Source organism: Phyllobates terribilis, unplaced genomic scaffold (assembly GCF_046119375.1).
Source record: "Phyllobates terribilis strain yellow unplaced genomic scaffold, ASM4611937v1 Scaffold_3__8_contigs__length_932513732, whole genome shotgun sequence".
In the NCBI taxonomy this organism is placed as follows: domain Eukaryota; kingdom Metazoa; phylum Chordata; class Amphibia; order Anura; family Dendrobatidae; genus Phyllobates; species Phyllobates terribilis.
In genome coordinates, this window is record NW_027362763.1 from 754,813,643 (window position 1) to 754,835,643 (window position 22,001).

General features: G+C 41.0%; 1 protein-coding gene across 1 annotated transcript in view; it reads left to right on the plus strand.

Annotated features, from left to right (window-relative positions):
• Positions 1 to 20,078, plus strand: part of BFSP1 (beaded filament structural protein 1) — a 94,530-nt gene extending 74,452 nt beyond the window's left edge. The window contains exons 5-8 of the mRNA XM_073673328.1: positions 2,566 to 2,673; positions 15,819 to 16,039; positions 17,861 to 17,946; positions 18,997 to 20,078. Coding sequence (XP_073529429.1) covers positions 2,566 to 2,673; positions 15,819 to 16,039; positions 17,861 to 17,946; positions 18,997 to 19,946 — 1,365 coding nt within the window. The 3' untranslated portion in view covers positions 19,947 to 20,078. The remainder of the gene's footprint in view (positions 1 to 2,565; positions 2,674 to 15,818; positions 16,040 to 17,860; positions 17,947 to 18,996) is intronic.
• Positions 20,079 to 22,001: the final 1,923 nt, after the last annotated feature.

Consider the following 22,001-nt stretch of genomic DNA (forward strand, 5'->3'; position numbering starts at 1 on the left):
GAACCTCTGAATTCTTTCAACCATTCACTTTGCATCTTGCATCTGTATATTATTATGTATCTGTATATTATTATGTACAGTGCATTGTGAAAGTATTTGGCCCCCTTGAACTTTTCTACCTTTTGCCACATTTCTGGCTTCAAACATAAAGATATAAAATTCAAATTTTTTTGGGAAGAATCAACAACAAGTGGGACACAATCGTGAAGTGGAACGAAATTTATTGGATATTTTAAACTTTTTTAACAAATTCAAAACTGAAAAGTGGGGCGTGCAATATTATTCGGCCCCCTTGAGTTACTACTTTGTAGCGCCACCTTTTGCTGCGATTACAGCTGCAAGTCGCTTGGGGTATGTCTCTATCAGTTTTGCACATCGAGAGGCTGAAATTCTTGCCCATTCTTCCTTGCAGAACAGCTCGAGCTCATTGAGGTTGGATGGAGAGCGTTTGTGAACAGCAGTTTTCAGCTCTTTCCACAGATTCTAGATTGGATTCAGGTCTGGATTTTGACTTGGCCATTCTAACACCTGGATGCGTTTACTTTTGAACCTTTCCATTGTAGATTTTGCTTTATATTTGGGATCATTGTCTTGCTGGAAGATAAATCTCCGTTCCAGTCTCAGGTCTTTTGCAGACTTCAACAGGTTTTCTACCAGTTAGGTCCTGTATTTGGCTCTGGCCATCTTCCCATTAATTTTAACCATCTTCTCTGTCCCTGCTGAAGAAAAGCAGGCCCAAACCATGATGCTGCCACCACCATGTTTGACAGTGGGGATGGTGTTTTGAGGGTGATGAGCTGTGTTGCTTTTACGCCAAACATATCGTTTTGCATTGTGGCCAAAAAGTTTGATTTTGGTTTCATCTGACCAGAGCACCTTATTCCACATGTTTGCTGTATCTCCCAGGTGGCTTGTGGCAAACTTCAAACGAGACTTTTTATGGATATCTTTGAGAAATGGCTTTCTTCTTGAAACTCTTCCATAAAGGCCAAATTTGTGAAGTGTACGACTGATTGTTGTCCTATGGACAGACTCTCCCACCTCAGCTATAGATCTCTGCAGTTCATCCAGAGTGATCAGGGGCCTTTTGGCTGCATCTTTGATCAGTCTTCTCCTTGTTTGAGATGAAAGTTTAGCGGGACGGCCGGGTCTTGGTAGATTTGCAGTGGTCTGATACTCCTTCCATTTCAATATGATCGCTTGCACAGTGCTTCTTGAGATGTTTAAAACTTGGGAAATCTTTTTGTATCCAAATCCGGCTTTAAACTTCGGAACAACAGTATTTCGGACCTGCCTGGTGTATTCCTTGGTCTTCATGATGCTCTCTGCACTTGAAACAGAACCCTGAGACTATCACAGAGCAGGTGCATTTATACGGAGACTTGATTACACACAGGTGGATTCTATTTATCATTACCAATCATTTAGGACAACATTGGATCATTCAGAGATCCTCACTGAACTTCTGGAGTGAGTTTGCTGCACTGAAAGTAAAGGGGCTGAATAATATTGCACGCCCCACTTTTCAGTTTTTAATTTGTTAAAAAACTTTAAAATATCCAATAAATTTCGTTCCATTTCACGATTGTGTCCCACTTGTTGTTGATTCTTCCCCAAAAAATTAGAATTTTATATCTTTATGTTTGAAGTCAGAAATGTGGCAAAAGGTAGAAAAGTTCAAGGGGGCCAAATACTTTCACAATGCACTGAATATAAGCCGAACTCCATATTGTTTTACGTGCATTTAGATCTCCCTGCATTATAGAATATCACCATCCCCTGCATATGTAAGTTTATTTGCCTTCATTTCCAGTCTTCTAATCATATTTTTATGTATAAATACTTCATCAATATGGCTTCTATACACTGAACCCCTGAGGAAGCCCCTTCAGTTGGGAAATATGCCTTGAGTGATAGGATTTTTCCCTTCTTTTCTTTATTTATATATCTACCAGGTCTTCATTATACCTTCTGGGTCATCTACCTACTAGCTTATTTTACTTTTCCATTCTATTGTATTTGATTATTTACACATTTATATCATAGGGATTTCACCCTATATTGTCTGTCTGATCTTTACTGGATTTCTGGGGTTTTTTAATTTGTATTTAACATCATTGTGCTTAACATTTAGTTAAATTAAGTATGCCATTATTTTTTAATTTGTGATTTTTTTCAAATAATTTACCTTATTTATGTATTGCTTTTTCATCATCATTTTGTTGATGCTGCATATCGCTTGCATAACAACAGGTGATAAGTAGGATTTGGTTTAGGTGGCTATTTTTGTCTTTGTATATACAGTATTTCATACATATTATAGACCTTACATTTTGGTAGATTGGGGTTCTACCATTTCATTACCCCTTGCAGAGCAGGAGGGTGTTTGCCATATCACAGGCACATCCCTTGTTTTTTTATACATTGATAAAATATATGATTATAGATAAAGATTAAGAAGCCTTTTACTCCAATTCTGAAAATTGCAAGTTACAAGAAAAGATTTGTAGAACACTATTTCATGTAAATTATTCCTGAACAACACTTTCATGTTTTTGGCCTTAGGAAAAATTGATTTCGGAAAGAAGAATTCCTATACTTCAAAGCCAACTTGAAGAATATAAGAGCATCTTGTGTCAGCTCCAGGCACAGAAGGTTAAGCTGCAGTCAGAGGTAAAATAATCCATATAATCTTAGTACTCAATGTTAACGAAAATTTTTGAGTAATTCACTTACATGTCAAAATCAGATGGTTTGTATAGCACAATGTGGGTTTGTTGTTTTTATTTTTTTTTTGGTCAATTTTTACTACTGAGTATTTGATATATTACATTATCCCTCAATTTCAATAGAAACTCGAAGAACTAAAGTACTTAAAGAGGTTGTGAATTTCATACCATATATCTAAATATTTAATTTAATAAACTAACCCCTTTTCTAGTGTACTTCAAAATTCCTTACTTTTCCCTATCTAACTTCTTCTCTGTGTTTTTTTTTTTTACTTCTGATGATGATTTGTTTGAACACACACTGGGTATTCTCAAATGGATCGTCATCAGGGTTCTCTGTTCTGCGGTCACTTACCATAGATTCTTTAACCGCCAATCCCTGATGACATTTTCTTTCAGTAGTAGTGATGGAGAAGTGACTGTAGCTTCTATTATGCCTTCACATTTCTTCTGCTTCCACTGCCTCGTATCTTCAGTCCACACTGTTTCTGTCCCCGCTCTTTCGTTCAGTGAATGGAGTCATCATTAGGGTTCGGTGATAGAAGCAGGGTGAGTAATAGCAGTGCTACCACCTCTGATGACAATGCATTTCAGAGCAGTGACAGAAGTTGTGGGTTGGCGCTGCTGTTACTTACCCTGCTTCTATTACCGCCCTTAGACAATAGCTGCTTTCAGTGAATGAGGCAGTGGGGACAGAGGCAATGTGGTTTGAAGATGCAAGGCTGTGAGATAATAGCTGCAGTGATTTCTCTATCAGTGCTACTGAAACATGACATCATCAGGGGACAGTGGTGAAAGAAGCTGTGGTGAGTGGGTGCAGCGCCACCCTCTACTGGCATTTCATTTAAAGGCAGAAAAGAAAACAGTGAGAATGACAGAAGCCCCAGTCTGCCGATGAACCAGTCACCAAGTCAAAAGTATTTATTTTACTCACTTATATAACACATTAAATCCACAGTGCTTTACAGATGTTATTGGAACTGTCCCCATTGTGGCTCACAATCTAGATTCACTATCAGTATGTTTTTAGAGTGTTGGAGGAAACCCACACAAATACGGGGAGAACATACAAACCCCTTGCAGATGTTGTCCTTGGTGGGATTTGAACCCAGGACCCCAATGCTGCAATGCTAACCACTGAGCCACCATGCTGCCCTTAAAAGTAGACTGTTTTGTTTTTATATTATGCCCACTGTTTCCCTGGGTAAATCTTTTTTTTTTCAAAATCCATCATACAGTGCCGGAGATATGGTCTTTAATTTATTTCCTTTTTGGGGTCTTTTACAAAGGGGCGGTGCTCACAGAATTCACTGGAGTGCTCTGCAAAATTACCCTGTGAGCCACACCCCCTTGTAAAGACCATAAGAAGTAGCACTAATTACAAAAGGCCCAAATCTGTGGAACTGTTTGGTGGATTTTGAACAAACAAAAAAATGGAAAACTCAGGGGAACATCAGGAATAAAATAAGAGCAAAAACTGGCCACTTTTTTACCTGGTCACAGGTCCTCTTAATAATGATATTTTTCCGAAAATTCTATTATGTCTTCAAAAATGCTATAGAAAACTAATCCTCAATATTTAGTGAGTCACCCTCTATGGCAGTGGTTCTCAACTCCAGTCCTCAAGACCCACCAATCAGATCATGTTTTCAGGATTTCCTTAGTATTGCACAGGTAATAATTCCATCACCTGTGCAAAACTAAGATAATCCTGAAAACCTGATCTGTTGGTGGGTCTTGAGGACTGGAGTTGAGAACCACTGCTCTAAGGCTATGTGCACACAACGTCATTTAGACGCTGTCACAGCTGCCCAGCTTTCCGAGGCAAATCCGCTTCAGGAAAACATCAGCGGTCGTTTCCCTGAGATGACTTTGCCGTAGTTTCGCCGACGGCTTTCACTTTGTATTATTAAGTATAGAGAGCGGGTGGCTTCTCAGCGGAAGCCTCCTTAAGAATAAGCATGTCACTTATTTTAACTTCTTCAGGGTTTCCAAACATTTTTGACATTGCTGTGCACTATGTTAATTTTATGGGGCTTTTGCAACGCTTTTTCAGGTAGATACTGGGCAAAATCCGCCTGAAAAAGACACTGCATGCACATACTCTAAAAAAAGTTTTTTGTGTTTGCTTCTGCAATCCATCAGAAGTTCTTTACATTGTAGCTGTCTGAGGCTTTGTTTACTGCAGTTGAGTTGTGCAGGTTTTAAGATAATTCACATGTACAGATCCATTTTGTGCTTGTAAAACACGGACTATTCTCACCCATGTGATGATCCTTTTCTCATCTACTTTCCATATGGTTCTGTTCTATTTCAACAATTTGTGTGTTAAACTTTTATCACATATAATAAAAAATAGGAAGGAGGATCATTTTGTCGTCCCCCACTACCAATGTCCACAGGAAGGTCATATGACTGCACAGACCCCCTTTTTCTGTTTTTTTTGCTGTTATCAGAAAGAGCTGGATTTGTGGGATCTTTCCCAAGTGGCTTCAAGCAACTGGTCCATGAAAAACAGACAGTACATCGATGGCATCCGTGTGATGTCTATCATTTTCTATGTCCATGCTAGTTTGCCTCCTTATTCCTTAGGCTGTGGCACGGTTTCCTGCAAAGATATTTGTTTTATTTTTGGATATTTTCAATCTTTTAATGTTGTGTATGTTACTTTAAGGAATATGATTCAGCCCACAGTATCAGTGTAGATGGTTAATGTGACCAATAAGTTATGCAGATGAATCTAGAAAGGTGGGAGGAGTGAGGTCTATATAAAGTTCTAGCTACAGTTCAGGGTAGTGTAGTGTAGTTTGCTGTGGCTCCTGCTGAAGATGGCTGAGACCGCATAGAGATCTGAGGAAGTGTAGTCCAGAATTTCCCGCTTACCCCTCAAGGAGGAGGATAGTATTTTACTCTTATCCTCAGCTGCACCCAGCTGTGTAGTAAGCAGAGAAACCTCATGTGAATGCACATGTGAAGAAAGAAAGAGGAGAGCGCTCCTAAGAAGGTGAGTATGTAAACTCACCTGGAGATGTTGGGCGGCAGGCACAACACTGAACAAGGTGTAGTGACACAACTCATTAGGCTGCAGCCACTTCCATGAAGTCCCGACGGGTCCCATCATGCGTCAGGATAGATTTGCTTAAAAATAAAAATTGCGGTCTCGGTGGGCGCTGCCAGGGAGGAGGAGGTCAGAGATGGCGTGGATAAAAGCAGATATTTATTCAATGTGTTTCGGAGCGCATCTGGCTCCTTGATCGCATATGTAAATGCACATGAAGTTAATGAAGCAGATGATGGACCTGATGGTAATTACATTTTAATTACAATGGTATTTGTAGGTATACTATACGTTTTGTGGTTTATCTATAGTTATAAATTAAAAACTTGTCTAAAACTCTCATTGGAAAATGTAAAAGGTAAAAGCTGGTGATAAAAAGCGCTAAGGCATATAAAATTCAGCAATTATTACCTTTTTTAGAGTCCTTGTAAAAACACAACGCGTTTCGACGGCATGCAAGCCATCTTCATCAGGTGACTACTATTGTTTTCAAGCCAGCGTGTGAAATAGTGAATAGTAGGGGGTTAAATTACTGATTGTTATTATGTCATCAATGAGCGGTCCAATCGGTTTGTTTTTTGATCCTATATAACATTCCTGAGGTCATTTCCTTGTATCACCTGATGAAGACGGCTTGCATGCCGTCAAAACGTGTTGTGTTTTTACAAGGACTTTAATAAAGGTAATAATTGCTGAATTTTATATGCCTTAGCGCTTTTTATCATCAGCTTTTACCTTTTGCATTTTCCACATTTCACCCCTTTGGGGTTACTAGTGAGCTGCTTTGGCTTACTTTTTAATTTGAGGTCATGGATTGTTTGCCCCACATTTTGACATCCTAGCGATTCTTACTACCAGCATCAACGTTTTTTTTTCTTTTCTTAAAACTCTCATTGGGCAGTATGCTATCATGTCCGAGTCACCAAGTCATCTTTTGAAAAAACGCCCATTCCCTTTGATTGATCACTCCAGTCTGGTGACGTCAGTGCACCAATCTTTGAAATTCAGCATATGCACTTGCAGGGTTCAGGCTCAGAGCACCTTTCTCATGCGTAGTAAGCTTGGTGAGGCTGGAGTATACGCCTTGGCTCACTGCGCATCACAGAGGCATTTTGAGCCTAACCCTAAGGATAGAACATAATTTATTTGTCATGGACAACCCCTTTCAGTAACAGAGCATGAAAGGAAATCCTAACAGTGGAATATATCTGTGGTGGCTTTGGACTGCACAGATATATTTTTTCTCTCAGTTATCTTCACAGGAGAAATTAACTTTGCCCTCTTGCAACACACACAACACACATTTTTTGCAGCTCTCTGAGCTCTGCTGTATTGCAACAATATTGTAACCGTGTCTGCCTGTGAGATGGAAGCTGAAGCTGAGAGGAACCTGCAGATGTGTCAGGTATAATCACACACAGCTCTGCAGTGAGATCAGGAGAGCAGAGAGGGGCCATCACACATCACACTGGTGGTAACTCCCCCTTCATGTAAAATAAGCTCTAGACTAGAGGCAACATCCTCCCCATAGCCTGGAAGAGCTCATTTACATAAATTGATAAAGGATGATTTCTCAACAACAAGACATCTGATATGAGGCATAAAGTGATGACTTTTTTTAGCAGTCTATAACCTATATGCTAATATTAATAGTTTAAACAGATCAAATATGGTGACAGATTCCCTTTAACTTTTCTTATGGAATGTAACTACTGCACACACACGGCCAGGCACTAATGGCCAAGCTCTTTGGAAACAAGCTGTACACTAGGCAGCTTTCTCAAGAGGAAAAGCTGCCTCTTCAGAAAGCTGCCTTGTGACAGCGAAACGCGCGTCGAGGTGCGCCTGCTACCCTGTAGCCCCCCCTCTTTGCGTTCCCATCCAGTCTGGTCCTGTCCTTGTGGTGAGTACACATTTTTCTGCCACATGGCAAGTTGAGCCCTTTTCATACTGTTATGAACTGCTACAAACACTAAGGAAAGATAGGAAAACTGTCCCTACAATAGGACTAAGCTGATTCCCTACGATGCAGCGGGGGACCTGTTCCTTATGAACAGACCCGCCTAAGTCCTCGGCTAGTCTGAACGCAGACCTATAGATATAAGAGAGGGGTCCCTACACGAACTAAGGACTGGGATATAGTTGGACACCTCCTAGCAGAAATTGTAGCAGAGAAAAGACAAACAAACAAACAGAAGTACTAGTGGTCAAAAGACCAAGCAAACTACAGAGTAAGGTACAAGGCACCTGGCTAGCTTAAGAGTAAATGTAACAATGAAGTCCAGCAAGGCCAGGAGGGCGGAGCTGGATTAAATAGGCAAAAAGTCATGTGACCAGCAAAATAGAAAAAACTAACAGGAGGGTTATAACAGTACCCCCTCTTCTATGAGGATCCTCCGGATCCTCCAGGCCCAGGTCTATCAGGAAACCTCCTGTGAAACGCTCCGACAAGTCTAGGAGCAGAGACATCATCCGCCCTTACCCAGGAGTTATCCTCGGGACCGAAACCTTTCCAAGCGACAAGATACTGCAATCTCCCTCTATGCCATCTAGAATTAAGAATGCGAGAAATTTCATATTCACCATCTTCCTCCACCGGAGGGACAGAGACAGTGGTGTCCCTATCAGAAACATTAGCTTTTTTCAATAAGGAAACATGAAACACCGGATTAATCTTCCAGGAGGTAGGAACCTCCAACCTAACAGCAGATTGGTTAACTACCTGAAGCACCTTAAACGGACCCACAAACTTCGGGCCCAATTTCTTAGAAGGAATCCTCAACCGCAGATTCCTAGAGGACAACCAAACCATGTCACCAACAGTAAACAAAACCTCTTGACGTTTCCTGTCAAAGTACCTCTTGGATTTTTTGTTAGTCTCTTGAAGGTTACGATGTACATCAGTCCAAACTCTCTCCAAATCACCGGAAAAATTCTCCTCCTCCGGCACAGCCGATACCAATTTGGAGAATGACCCAAACGACGGATGCCTCCCAGTACAACAAAAAAAAAGGAGAAAACCCAGCAGAAGAGGATGTATGGTTGTTAAGAGCAAAGTCAGCCAGTGGCAGAAACTCAGACCACCCCTCTTGATTGTCAGCCACAAAACAACGCAAAAACTGTTCAACATCCTGGTTCTTTCTTTCTGTCTGTCCATTAGACTCAGGATGATAACCAGATGAAAATGACAAATGAACCCCCAACCTGTCACAAAAGGCAAGCCAAAAACGAGCCACGAACTGAGGTCCCCTATCGGAAACAATGTCGGTAGGAACGCCATGGAGCCTGACAATTTCTTTAACAAAAGCCTTAGCGAGTGTCTTGGCGCAGGGCAGTTTGATGAAGGGAACCAAGTGACACATCTTGCTAAAACGGTCCACGACCACTCAGATAACAGTGAAACCCTCAGAGGCAGGAAGGTCAGTAATAAAATCCATAGCAAGATGCGTCCAAGGAGCACTAGGAACCTCCAGAGGGCAAAGCAACCCGCAGCAGGAGCATGTGAAGACTTAGATCTAGCACACACAGTACATTGACGCACCCACTTAATGACTTCCTTCTGCCACCCAGGCCACCAAAAACTGCGACCTACAAGTCTCTTAGTCTCCGAAATTCCTGGATGACCTGCCAACTGAGACTCATGACACTCCACAAACAAATCTCTCCTAAAGTTCCTAGGCACAAACAACCTCCCATGGGGAGTGTTAGATTGGGCATCCTCCTGGGCTTTCAGAATCCCATCTTCCAAAACGGAGTCCAATGCTGCTATCACAACACCTTCCTGTAAAATGCTCTCCTCTTACTCGGTACCAACCATGGGAGAAAAACTGCGAGATAAAGCATCAGCTTTTACATTCTTGGTACCCGGAATGTAAGTAACAGAAAAATTAAACCGCGAAAAAAAAAGTGCCCACCTAGCTTGACGGGCATTCAAGCGCTTGGCAGCATCAAGATAGATCAGATTCTTATGATCAGTAAAAACCTGAATGGGAAATTTAGCACCTTCCAAGAGATGACGCCAATGTTCAAATGCGAGTTTAATCGCCAGCAATTCCCGATTACCGACATCGTAATTAAGTTCGGTCTCAGAAAATTTTTTTGAAAAAAAAGCACAGGGATATACTCCATCCTTGTTTTCCTGAGACAAAACAGCACCAACCCCCACCAAAGAAACATCAACCTCGACCAAAAAAGGCTTGGTCTCATCAGGCTGCATAAGGATGGGGGCAGAACTGAACCTCTCCTTGAGATACACAAAAGCTTCAATGGACTCAGTAGTCCACTGGACCGTATTCGCACCTTTCCTGGTGAGATCGGTCAGCGGCTTAACAATTATAGAAAAATTCTTAATGAATTTTCTGTAATAATTGGCAAAACCAAAAAATCTCTGTATTGGTTTCAAGCCAATAGGCCTAGGCCATTCCTGAACCGCCTGAACCTTCACCGGGTCCATCTCAAATCCCTCGCTGGAGATAATGTAGCCCAAAAAACTAATTCTCTGCACAGCGAACTCACATTTCTCCAGCTTAGCAAAAAGTGAATTGTCGCTTAACAACTGCAATACCTCACGTACGCTCTGCCAATGAGACTCCTGATCCGGCGCAAAAATCAAAATGTCATCCAAATACACCACCACATTCTTACCGATCAACGGTCTTAGGATGTCATTAATAAGGTTCTGAAAAAACGCTGGTGCATTGGTAAGACCAAAGGGCATAACCAGATTCTCAAAATGACCCACTGGAGTGTTAAAAGCAGTTTTCCACTCATCACCTTCCTTCATACGTAACAAATTGTATGCCCCCTGGAGATCAATCTTAGAGAACCACTTGGCCCCCACTAACTGGTTGAACAAGTCAGGAATTAAAGGCAGTGGGTAGGAATTGCCTACTGTAATTTTATTAATTTCGCGAAAGTCCAGACATGGACGTAAACCGCCGTCCTTTTTATACAAAAAAGAATCCAACAGTCACAGTGACTTAGAAGGTCTAATGTGATCGGCGGCCAAGCTTGTCTCTATGTATTCCTCCAAGGCCTTTCTCTCAGGGATAGTAAGATTAAATAAGCGACTCTTGGGAAGAGTTGCTCCAGGGACAAACTCAATAGTAAAATCACAGTCCCTATGAGGCAAAACTTTCGACTCCTTCTCAGAAAAAAACTTCCAAAAATCCTGAATAGGTACAGGTAATTCCCCTCTTTCCACAGCAGCAATGCGACCGTTGCAACATCTATCATAACACTTAGGACTCCAAGACTTAATTTCATTGGTAGACCAGTCCAGTACAGGATTGTGCAATTTTAACCAAGGTAACCCCAAAACCACTGGAGCAGGCAAATTATTTAATACCGCCAAATCCAAATTCTCTTGGTGGATACCATTGATGGTGAGGGGAAATTCAAAAACCTTGTGAGTAATACCTTTCAAGGGAGAGCCATCCACAGCAACCACAGAAATAGGAGATGACAAAAGTTTGGATTTTTTCCAAAAAACCCTCATCAATCACATTGAGTGTAGAACCACAATCCACAAATACCCGAAATTCAATCAACTCCTCCTGGAATGAGGTGCTTCCAGAAAGAAATACTCCTTTTGAGTTTAAACAAGCTATGCGGGCGTAACTGACCTCTTTTTTTTTTCTTTGTTCAAACGAAGCACACAGTTCTTAATAAAGTGGTCAGTTTTACCGCAATAAAAACACAATCCTTTAGCAAACCTGCGGTCTTTTTCCTGAGAGTGGGGTGACATTGCCCCAATCTCCATCGGTTCTCCACCCTCCGAACAGACCCTCCGAAAACTAGGAGCTGCCATAGCAGTAGATTTCTCTTCATTACTCCTAGCACGCAGTCTCCTGTCCACACGTATGGCTAATTGCATTGCCTCCTGCAAGGTTCCAGGTTTTGGGAAGGCAATCAGCAGATCCTTAACCCTTTCACCTAGACCATCAAGAAACAAACATTTTAATGCTGAGTCATTCCATTCCACGTCAGCTGACCATCTTCTGAAGTATGTACAATAATTTTCCACATCACCTGATCCCTGCTTCAAACATCTTAATTCAGTTTCAGCAGATGAGACTCGATCAGGATCATCATACAACAACCCCATAGCAGAAAAAAAATCTTCCACAGATCTAAAACACGGATCATTAGGTTGTAAAGAAAAGGCCCATCCCTGTGGTTCTTTGTGCAAAAGTGACATTATGAACCCAATGCGCTGTGATTCATTCCCCGAGGATCTGGGTCTTAAACGAAAATATAATAAACAAGCGTTTTTAAAGGAAAAAAAATCTTCCCGTTTACCATAAAAAAAATCTGGCAGTCCTACCTTCGGTTCAACAAAATGCGCTCCAGGACAGCTACTCACGTGTTGCTGGAGCTCGGCCACCTCCAAAGATAGTCCCTGCAGGCGTTGAGCCAACTCCTGCACCGACACCATGCTGAAATCAGGATTTCTTTCCTTAGAGTGTTTTATTTTTTGGCTGGACTTACTGTTATGAACTGCTACAAACACTAAGGAAAGATAGGAAAGCTGTCCCTACAATAGGACTAAGCTGATTCCCTACGATGCAGCGGGGGACCTGTTCCTTGTGAACAGATCCGCCTAAGTCCTCGGCTAGTCTGAACGCAGACCTATAGATATAAGAGAGGGGTCCCTACAAGAACTAAGGACTGGGATATAGTTGGACACCTCCTAGCAGAAATTGTAGCAGAGCAAAGGCAAACAAACAAACAGAAGTACTAGTGGTCAAAAGACAAAGCAAACTACAGAGTAAGGTACAAGGCACCTGGCTAGCTTAAGAGTAAATGTAACACTGAAGTCCAGCAAGGCCAGGAGGGCAGAGCTGGATTAAATAGGCAAAAAGTCATGTGACCAGCAAAATAGAAAAAACTAACAGGAGGGTTCTAACACATACCTGCTCAGGTCACTACTTTAGTGGTGAGTGCGATCTAATTATGGTAGGAGCACTCTATACTTTTTCCCCTGACTAGTTATGTGGACTCCTTTGTGGCCATAGTGATTCTATTATACAGGGATGGGACGCATTATATCTTGGGGGCTTTAGATAGGCACTTTGCACTTTTTGTCCCCTATTCTTATGCTCATGATGTTTAAAATTTGGTACTGTATACCCATTGATTAATAAATAATTTCCTCTTTGTAAGCCAATTGTACTCCTAGTCTTTTTTGTTTCTAACATTTGGAGATAGATGCAGAATTAAGATAGTGACAGAGTGAGAGATTAGATAAAAGGCAGATTAGGCCAGTGGGCTGATCAGCGCAGAAGAGTGTGGGAATTTTCGAAGCAGCATGCAGGTGGCCTCCACTAGATTCGTCCTTCCTGGGATATCCGGGGCCTACGGCCCGAATTAGGTGGCAAGTGCCTTATGCACCTTCCAGAAGTGGAAGCTGGATGGGAAACCGTGTCAGAGAAGTGGGCCAGAAAGCATGGGAGCTGCGGGGCCGGAAAGAGCATCTAAGGGGCCAAAGGTGCCATTAAACAAAGGGAGAGCATAGGCTGAACTAACGGACAGAGTGAAAACATACTGTGCTGTAACTGTGATTGAATACCAGATGTTAAGTAAAGTTGAACTGTTTAAAATGGACAAATTGTCTGCTGGTGACTGTGTGGTTGCATCCGGATCCTGAATAGTTGAGCAAGTGGAGTCTTTGGGACCAAAAGTGAGTGTTATCCACTTTACACAGACCACATGACAAATGGGAAATTATTTACTTGTGGGGTGCCAGGATGTGGGAACACAGCAGCCCATTGCACATGACTACCGCCCTGCACACATTACACATACAAATGTTGGAGGTTTCTAATGCTGTTATATAGTAGCTGAAAAGCCCGCCAAAGTATAGTGTCAGAATATTTTTTCCCATGGAAAAGGGGACAGTGACTATCTACTAGATTCTGAGAGCTGTAAAACTGAGTGTATGCTATAGTTTAATTATATAAACTCTTATGGGGGACATGGACTGTCAATGAAGACAACTCTTATTAGTGTAGCTGGATATTAAAGATCTCTCTCTAAGAGCTAACGTGGAGAACCACTGCAAAGAGAGGTTCACCCTCCAGTGGCCAGGATGTGACTAATGTATTCAATAGTTGCCTATTTATTTTAATGAGCTGTGTCAGAAAGCAGATATCTTGAAAAAGACCAAAAATGTATATAATTAAGAAAAAAAAAAAAAAAAAAAAAAAAATATATATATATATATATATATATATATATAGTACCTAATGGTATGATAACAATTATATAAATTCTCTGTCAAGATTTTATTTTTTTTCCTAAATTTTCTAGGCTAAACTTCATAGTTATTAGAACTAGCTGCACCACAAGAGTTTAAAATGTTAGCATTGAGACTTATTGGGCATAGGGACACACAACATCTATGCTTTGCTGCCATCTTGTGTTACATTTAGAGTAGTACAACCTGATCAAGATGAATGTGCAAAACTGTTACTTTTATTGTGATAGCCTAAAGATACAAAGTATACTAGACTGAAAAGAAAAAAATACGATTAAGTATTTTTCAAAAGTTGAAATAATTTATTAATAAATAAGTACATTTCCAATTCTTGTTATTGTTTATGAATTATTTCCTGCAGTAGATGAATTCAATATTCTAACAGCTTCCTTTTTGTACTTGTATAGGCTAGATGGCAAGATCTTAAAGGGATGCTGAAATGCTATCTTTCAACTTTCATGAAATACATTTTTTACCTTTAAAAGAGATTAATAATTAAGATAACTTGACATTGAGGGGTCATCCAGGACTGCGGCTGCATGGTGAGGGCATCTGCATTCATGTGGACCCTGACATGTCATCCTGTGCCACGCATGTAATGGAAAGTCTAACTCATCTGTACTTAAGCTGTGGTTTTACTAGATACAGCAGTGTATGGTCATAGACTTGGCTGTAGTGTGGACTTGTTCTTGACATTTTTTACATCTGAGGTGAACATTTAAGTGGTTATTTCATCTTCATTAAAGGAGTTTTCTTGAATTCAGAGAAATGTCTGCAGTTATGAGATTGCAAATTGCTGAAAAGGGGTGGTGTACAGGAATTCCCTGTATTTAAGATGCCAGCAGGCGTTCATGTGACGGCAAGTATGCAACTTTCCGATTAGATTCTCAACCGTTTCTCTCAATGCACATTGCAACCTGTAGTCACATAGAATGACTGCAGGGATTTCTCTCGACCCCGGAAAACATTTTTAAGAAATGCACAGCTCCTCAGTTACCCAACTTCCTAATTGCTGGGTGACAGACGCTCCTTATTGATTGACAGTTTGGACCAGTGGCTTTGCCGTGCTGTTGATCTGGGCTGTGTGCACTTTGCTTTTATTTTGTAAGCAAAAAAAGAGAAAAGCAGGGATAGTAGAAGAATGAAGGATGCTTAAAACAGGAAACAATGAAATTGCTTAAAGGGGTATTCCCATCTCCAAGATCTTATCCAAATATGTAGTAGGTGTAATAATAATAATAATATTAGCAAATACCTCCAATAAGAAATGTAGTATAGTTCTCCTGATTTGCTATGTGACTTACCCCATGTGCAGGGCATTGCAGTAGCAGACATCCATGGTTACAACCACTAGCAACTAACTAACTATCATTGTATGAGTAGTTGTAATCATGGATACCTAAGCTACTACAATGCCCTGCACATGGGGTAAGCGACATACCGAATCAGAAGAACTATGCTACATTTCTAATTAGAGGTATTTACTAATATTATTATTACACTTATTACATATTGGGATAGAATTTTGGAGATAGGAATACCCCATTAAGTTCTAACCCTTTCAGTTTGCTATCCTAGTGACATGTTCTGGCACCAACACTCTTTTCTCACTGCCTACCAACCCTTGTTACCCCCTGCTTTTGAGCAGGGGCATAACTTAGAAAATTTAGAAAAGCCCAAAAGGGTCCAATCATGTCATATCAATATTTCATCTGTAGTTCTGCATGAGCAGGGTGAATTATCTCTGACCAGAAATTGTTTCCTTTTTCCATAGACTTCCATGCTGGAACAGGCCATTAAGAACACCCAGGAAAGCTATGATGATGAGATCCAGCTGTACAATGAGCAGATTGAAGTGCTTAGGAAGGGAATTGAAGAAGCTGAAAGGAATTTGGAGAAGTACACAAATGATTGTCGTCAGCTGGTAATATACCAGCAATCCTTGGAAAATGAATTGGAGAGATATAAACGTATTATTGAGAATGAAGACAACAGGTAAATGTACACAGCTGACTTCATAAAATTACTGGTTTTATTTTTTTTAATAATATATAATGATAAAACAGGCTACACTGCTGGCTGACCAGTCAATTCTACTGCCTGACCAAGATAAGCAGCATTCACACTGACAAGTTTACTGGTTACAGAACAAGGTACATTCATGTAGGTAGCTGAAAGAAGTGTTCCCTCTGGCATCCACACTAACCCCACACGACCTGCTTTTTTTTGGGTAAATTTTGCCTTTTTGGGCTACGGACACCATCAATTTGTCGGAATTGTTTCTGAAAATCTAGAACAGTCCCAGCAAATATTGGACAGTTGGCATATATAACAGGTTTAACTAGGAAAGGCTGAATATTGTTGCCGCAGCGCCTCTCCATTTGTAGTGTGTTATAATGCATTGTGGTAGATCAGCTCGCCTTGTTGTACATATAGGTACACAGGAACACTGTCTCTTTAAATCTTCTGCTGAGTTTATTAAGAGCACTGCATAAACTACAGCAATGTTAGCGAAAACAAACACCGCCTTCCTGGCCTAACAGGAAAAATAAAACATAACCATAACGTATGGCACAGTCCTTGTTGCTACGGGTAACCGTCTGCTTCAGGAACAAACAATCCCAGGTTTGTCTTTCCTTTCTATGACAAAACAGCTCAGAGCTTTCACCTCCAGACCCTCTCCACTCCAAATACTGTGAAAGGCTGTGATGGTATCCTCTGACCACCTCCCTCTCTACAGGTGTTCAATCATCCCAGCATCAAAGATGGTTGCTTAACCCACTCATGTGCTGGAACCTTTTTCCTATGTACAATTACTGCACCTATCAATCTCAGTGCTACACATCTCACCTCCAGTACTTTGCCAGTGACTTTGTCACAGCATGAATAAAATTAGATGATTTTGAGTGATCAATTTCATGTTAAAGGGGTTGTCCAGGACTTTAATATTGATTGGCAATGTCTGATCGGTGGGGGTGCGACAACCGGCAGCCCCACCAAACAGCTGTTCCCAGTGTCAGCAAGAACTGCTCTGTTGCGGAGTTGGAACAATAGCAAGAACAAAAACAAAAACGATCAATAAGCCTTCAATATAGAAAAATATGTCAAAGTTTATTTAAGGATAATAACAGAAGGGGGTAATGTACAAGTGCAATGGTAATGAACCTTAGACAAACAGCTCCACATGCTACATTATAGAATATATAGTAGCAAATTTGCAGAGTGAATTATCACCAACAGCCCAATGTATTAATTTTTTATATATTAGTATGCCCTTAATGATGGATATATAGTATATAATAGCCATGTATCAACAGTATAGAGCCCATGAGGGCTCCCACTATACGTACCAATGAGTCAATCACAGGAAACCCTATGAGCGAACAGTCAGGGTACAAGGGCGGAGATGAAGAACTACACACGTGGAGCTGTAGCCCTGACGCGCGTTTCGGATTTCCCTTCGTCAGGGGGCTTCTGTTGCGGAGTTGCACAGCTCCATTGACTGTATAGTGGCCTCGGCCGGGTACTGCACATCCACCTCCAATTCAAATCAATATGGCCACCACCATTATTCCATCGACGAAGCTGTTGTGTGCAGCTCTACAACTAAGCACTTCCGTCCAACAAACAACGTGAACAGCTAATTGGCGGGAGTGCGATGTGTCGCACCCCCACCGATCTGACATTGGTGACCTATCCTAAGGATGCACCATCAATGTTAAAGTCCCAGACAACCCCTTTAAGAGAAGTTTCTTTGTGACTTGCCAATCATTCTTCTTACATTTGTATATAATTGCTCTTTTTCTTTGCATATAGACTCAACTCTGCAATAGTTGGAACTCCGATCACACTTTTTATGCAAAGTTATAAAACATCTCAGATGTCACCCACAAGAAGCAAAGGTAATATTGGATAGCAAAATACAATTTGCCCGCTCCTTTGCATGGGACATTAGGGAGTGTACTGGTGTATAACCACATAGCTATGTATTTGACCGTGTGCTGTGGGGCGTTGCTGCTGTTCCAGGATAATAAATTACAATGCCTCAGATTTATTTATGCCTGACCCAATAAATATGTATAATTACAGTGACATATGGTGAAATAAAATGTTTTATTGAAAAAAAGAGGTTTATTTTCCATTTTTTAGGAGGTTCAGACTTTTTTTTTATGAAACATTTAATCACTTACATCACAGCACTATTGCCTGTTAGGTAACCTATAGCAGGGCCTACACCATGATATATATAGTTTAAGTGTCTTGGAAATCTTTTAGTGCAAAGCCAATGCATCATGGAACAAAAGATACGGTGAGAGAGGTCAAACATTTCAGCCTCTAGATGTACAAAGCTGGTAGAGATATACCCCAAAAGACCTGCAACAGTAATTACAGCCAAAGGTGGTCCTACAATGTCAGATTTATATTTTTTAAAATATTTAGAATACCATGTATCATTTCCTTTATACTTCACAAATACTTTCTACCTTATGTTGATATATCACTTAAAATCCAAATAAAATACATTTAAGTTTGTGGGAGTAACATGAAAAAAGTGGAAATGTTCACAGGGTATGAATACTTTTCCAAGCACTGTATCTCTCATGAATATTCACATGCAGCTGTTTTGACTATGAATCACAAGTACAAATCAGAGGGACTGCAGTAATTATATATATATAAAAAAATATATATAACATTTATACCTTATGGTTATAAAATGATTGATTTGAAATAACAAAAAACAACAATTTCCTGATCTATATTTAACATTAATTGATTTTCTATTAAAATATAGATGTTCTTGCAGAGATCAGACTATGGACTCCAATTAGGCGAGATACATAGCGGATAACATTCTGTGTACTGCTGTCACATATAATACTAAGTCATAGTTAGATATTATAATGTACCATTAAATAACAAGTGAATATTGTACGCATTGCTTATTTCAGATATTACTTTAGCTATACAAGATATTGCTACTGCAAAACCAAGACAGAAGGGTGTGCCAAGGAAGTCCTCAAGGAGAAAAGAATTACCAGCGGACAAAAGTGATGTTGGTAATGAGGATAAAGTTGTGGAGAGGAAACAGGAGAGCCAAGAAAAAAGACAAGCAGACGCCAAGTATAATAATTCCGGGTATGGTTTACCTGAGAAAGACTTTGAAATGTTAGAACAGGACTTTTCCCCAGAGGATGTACCCGATGGAGCGCAGATAAGTAAAGCTTTTGATAAGCTGTGTAATATAGTGCGAGATAGAATAAGAGGGTACAAGAAGCCAGAACCTGCCGCAGATTTCTTCACCAAGGGTCGGTATGTTCTCGTAACTGGTGAATCCAGTTACATTGACCCGTGCTTCTGTTCAGCTACTCCTCAAGCCGCAGGTAGGATAACTGTTAGTATTATCCCTGACATACTAACAGGTGATGACATTGTGCTGCCAATTCCTGAATTACCTGAGCCCTCCGAGCCGTCGGAAAGTGAGGATGATGATGCTGGTTCTGAAGGGAAAAAGGAAGATGAACCACAAATTGATGACACACCTAAAGATGAAGATGAGAAGGGAAAGAAAGCAAATGGTAAAGAACCTGAGGTTAAAGATGACGTCAAAAAGCCATCAGATGTTACTAGACCAGATGATACACCCCATGGCTCTAGACATTCTGGAAGTTCTGGGAGTTCTGGAAACTCAAGTTCAGATACAAGTAGATCGAGCAGAAGTGATGATAAAAAGGACAAGCGTCTAACACCCTTCAGAGGAAGAGACTTCCCAAGCTCTATGAGCTATGAAAAGGTGGAAGTGGTGGAATCCATTGAGAAGATCTCAGATGATAAAACGAAGAGCTATGAAGAAACGGCAATGATCGTGGAAACTATGATTGAAAAGACAAGAAAAAAATAATAACAGAATTGTTCTTTACATTAAATCGATATCGTGCCTCTGAAAATATTTGATTTTTAGCTGTAGGAGATTTTTACAAAATATGAAGATGTGATTTTGACATATATTTTCTTTAGGTTCTGGAAAGAAAGAAAAAGGCAACTGGAAGTGATGACCCTGTACTGTAGTTTAGAACTTATATAATTTACAGACCGTTGGTGGCAAGGCCAATATCTCTACATACAGTAATTATGTCTGTGATATTTCATTGCTTTGTGATTTTAGCGTGCTACTTCAGACTTCGAAATAAAGACTTGGCTTCTGAAGCATCATTTACACTGTGTGGATAATTTTTATTGCTTTATATATGTGTGTCTTCTTATCATAATACAGAACCACATTTGCTTATGTGCTATCTAATCTGACTCCATCATGATGAAGGGGCAGAGAATATGATTCCAGCAATATATATCACTTACTGGACTGTTTTCTGTAGATTTGATAATCCTGCTGATATAACATTTATTTTATCACTAGAGGACTAGTAAAACTGCTGCCATATATTTGCCTATGAGATCTGTACAACCTCACTCCCACCACTGATTGGCATCTTTCTGCCTATGCACAGTGTACACAGAAACCTGTCAATCAGTGGTGTTATTTAGAGCTCAGCATTCAGAGAATTTGCAGAACTGCAGCAGAGAATACAGCAAGTAGTAATGGTTTTTCAGTCTGCCTTTTTGTTCCCTTCCCTGCTCCTCACTCCTCCTGCCACCTCCCCTATCCATAGAGGATAATGGGCTGTCCATCTCCTCTGAGAAAGATGGACTTGAGTTGCTTTTTGACAGTGGATGACAAATTCAGGAGATAGGGGGTAGAGAAAGAAGTGTTTGATAAGTGGGAAAGGAAGCTGATTTCTCTTATAAGATACAGTACATTACAAAGTTTCTTATAATTACCTGTACTAATGATTTATTCAGTTTTCTGAAAGTACCGTTCCTTTTTTTAAAAAAAAAAATATATGTAAATAGTTATGTCTTACCCATCTCACAATGCAGATCCTCTGGAGCTGATGGTGATGCAGCAGAGTTGGTTCAGCTCTCCACAGGCAGAGCTTAGCTCCAGGGCAGGAAATGATGATGTTATGAGGTAGATGTTATTGTAGTGCAAGGGTGATGATGGTGCAGCAATAATTCTAGGACACAGTGGGGTGCAGTCTTCAAGGTTTTACTCACAGTTGTTCAAGACTCCAGGTTACCAGCGCTAGTGTAACCTCCCACGTCGTCCTGCGTTCACTAGGGAAGGGGTTCAGCAATCTCTCAAGTATCTCAGGAGTACTTTAACGGGACCTCTTTCTATGTGCCTTCCTCGGTCGTCTTCCTGCGCTGGCTCTCACCCTCCTGCCCTGCGCCTCACAATCAGTATCCCAAGCCAGTAGCCTCGGATCTTGTCGTGCGACGTGCAGTCGCCTGAATCCTATGTGGCCACTTTTCGGCGATATAATTGTGGTTTTGGGCAGCTACACCTTGAAAGTACAGTCGCCTCCGGTTATCTAGCTGAGCCTTGTAGTTCTCCACTAGTTAGGGGCCGGTGGCTTCCTGCACTTCCCATGCCCCTGGGACCCCCTCTGTTCCTCTTGTAGCCTTCCTTCTGCTCCCGTCCTCTCTCAGTCTGTCCTCCTGGGCCTCGCAGACTAGGCCCGCTCCTTCCTCCTCTCCTCCTGAGCAGAGCTCCTACAGAGCTCCTGCTCCCATCACTCTCTCTCTCTCCTCAGACTACTCTGACTCCTTCAAGATGGTTCCCTTTTTATACTCCTGCTGAAGGTGCTCCCCTGATCTACTTCCTCCACCCACACCCACTACATGGTTCCCCCTCTGTTGGTTCCCCCCCACTTCCAAACAGGGACAGGGCTCAGCACTGTACGCATGCATCTTGCCCCTCCTGCTGGTCTGGAATGGTGTAGTGTTGGATGCAGGTGTTAGGGTCCCGGGCAGTACTCCCTCCTTAACTGAGAGTGGGGCACCACACCTCTGGTTGAGATGCAGTACCTCTGTGGCGACTGAACTCGCAGGGGCT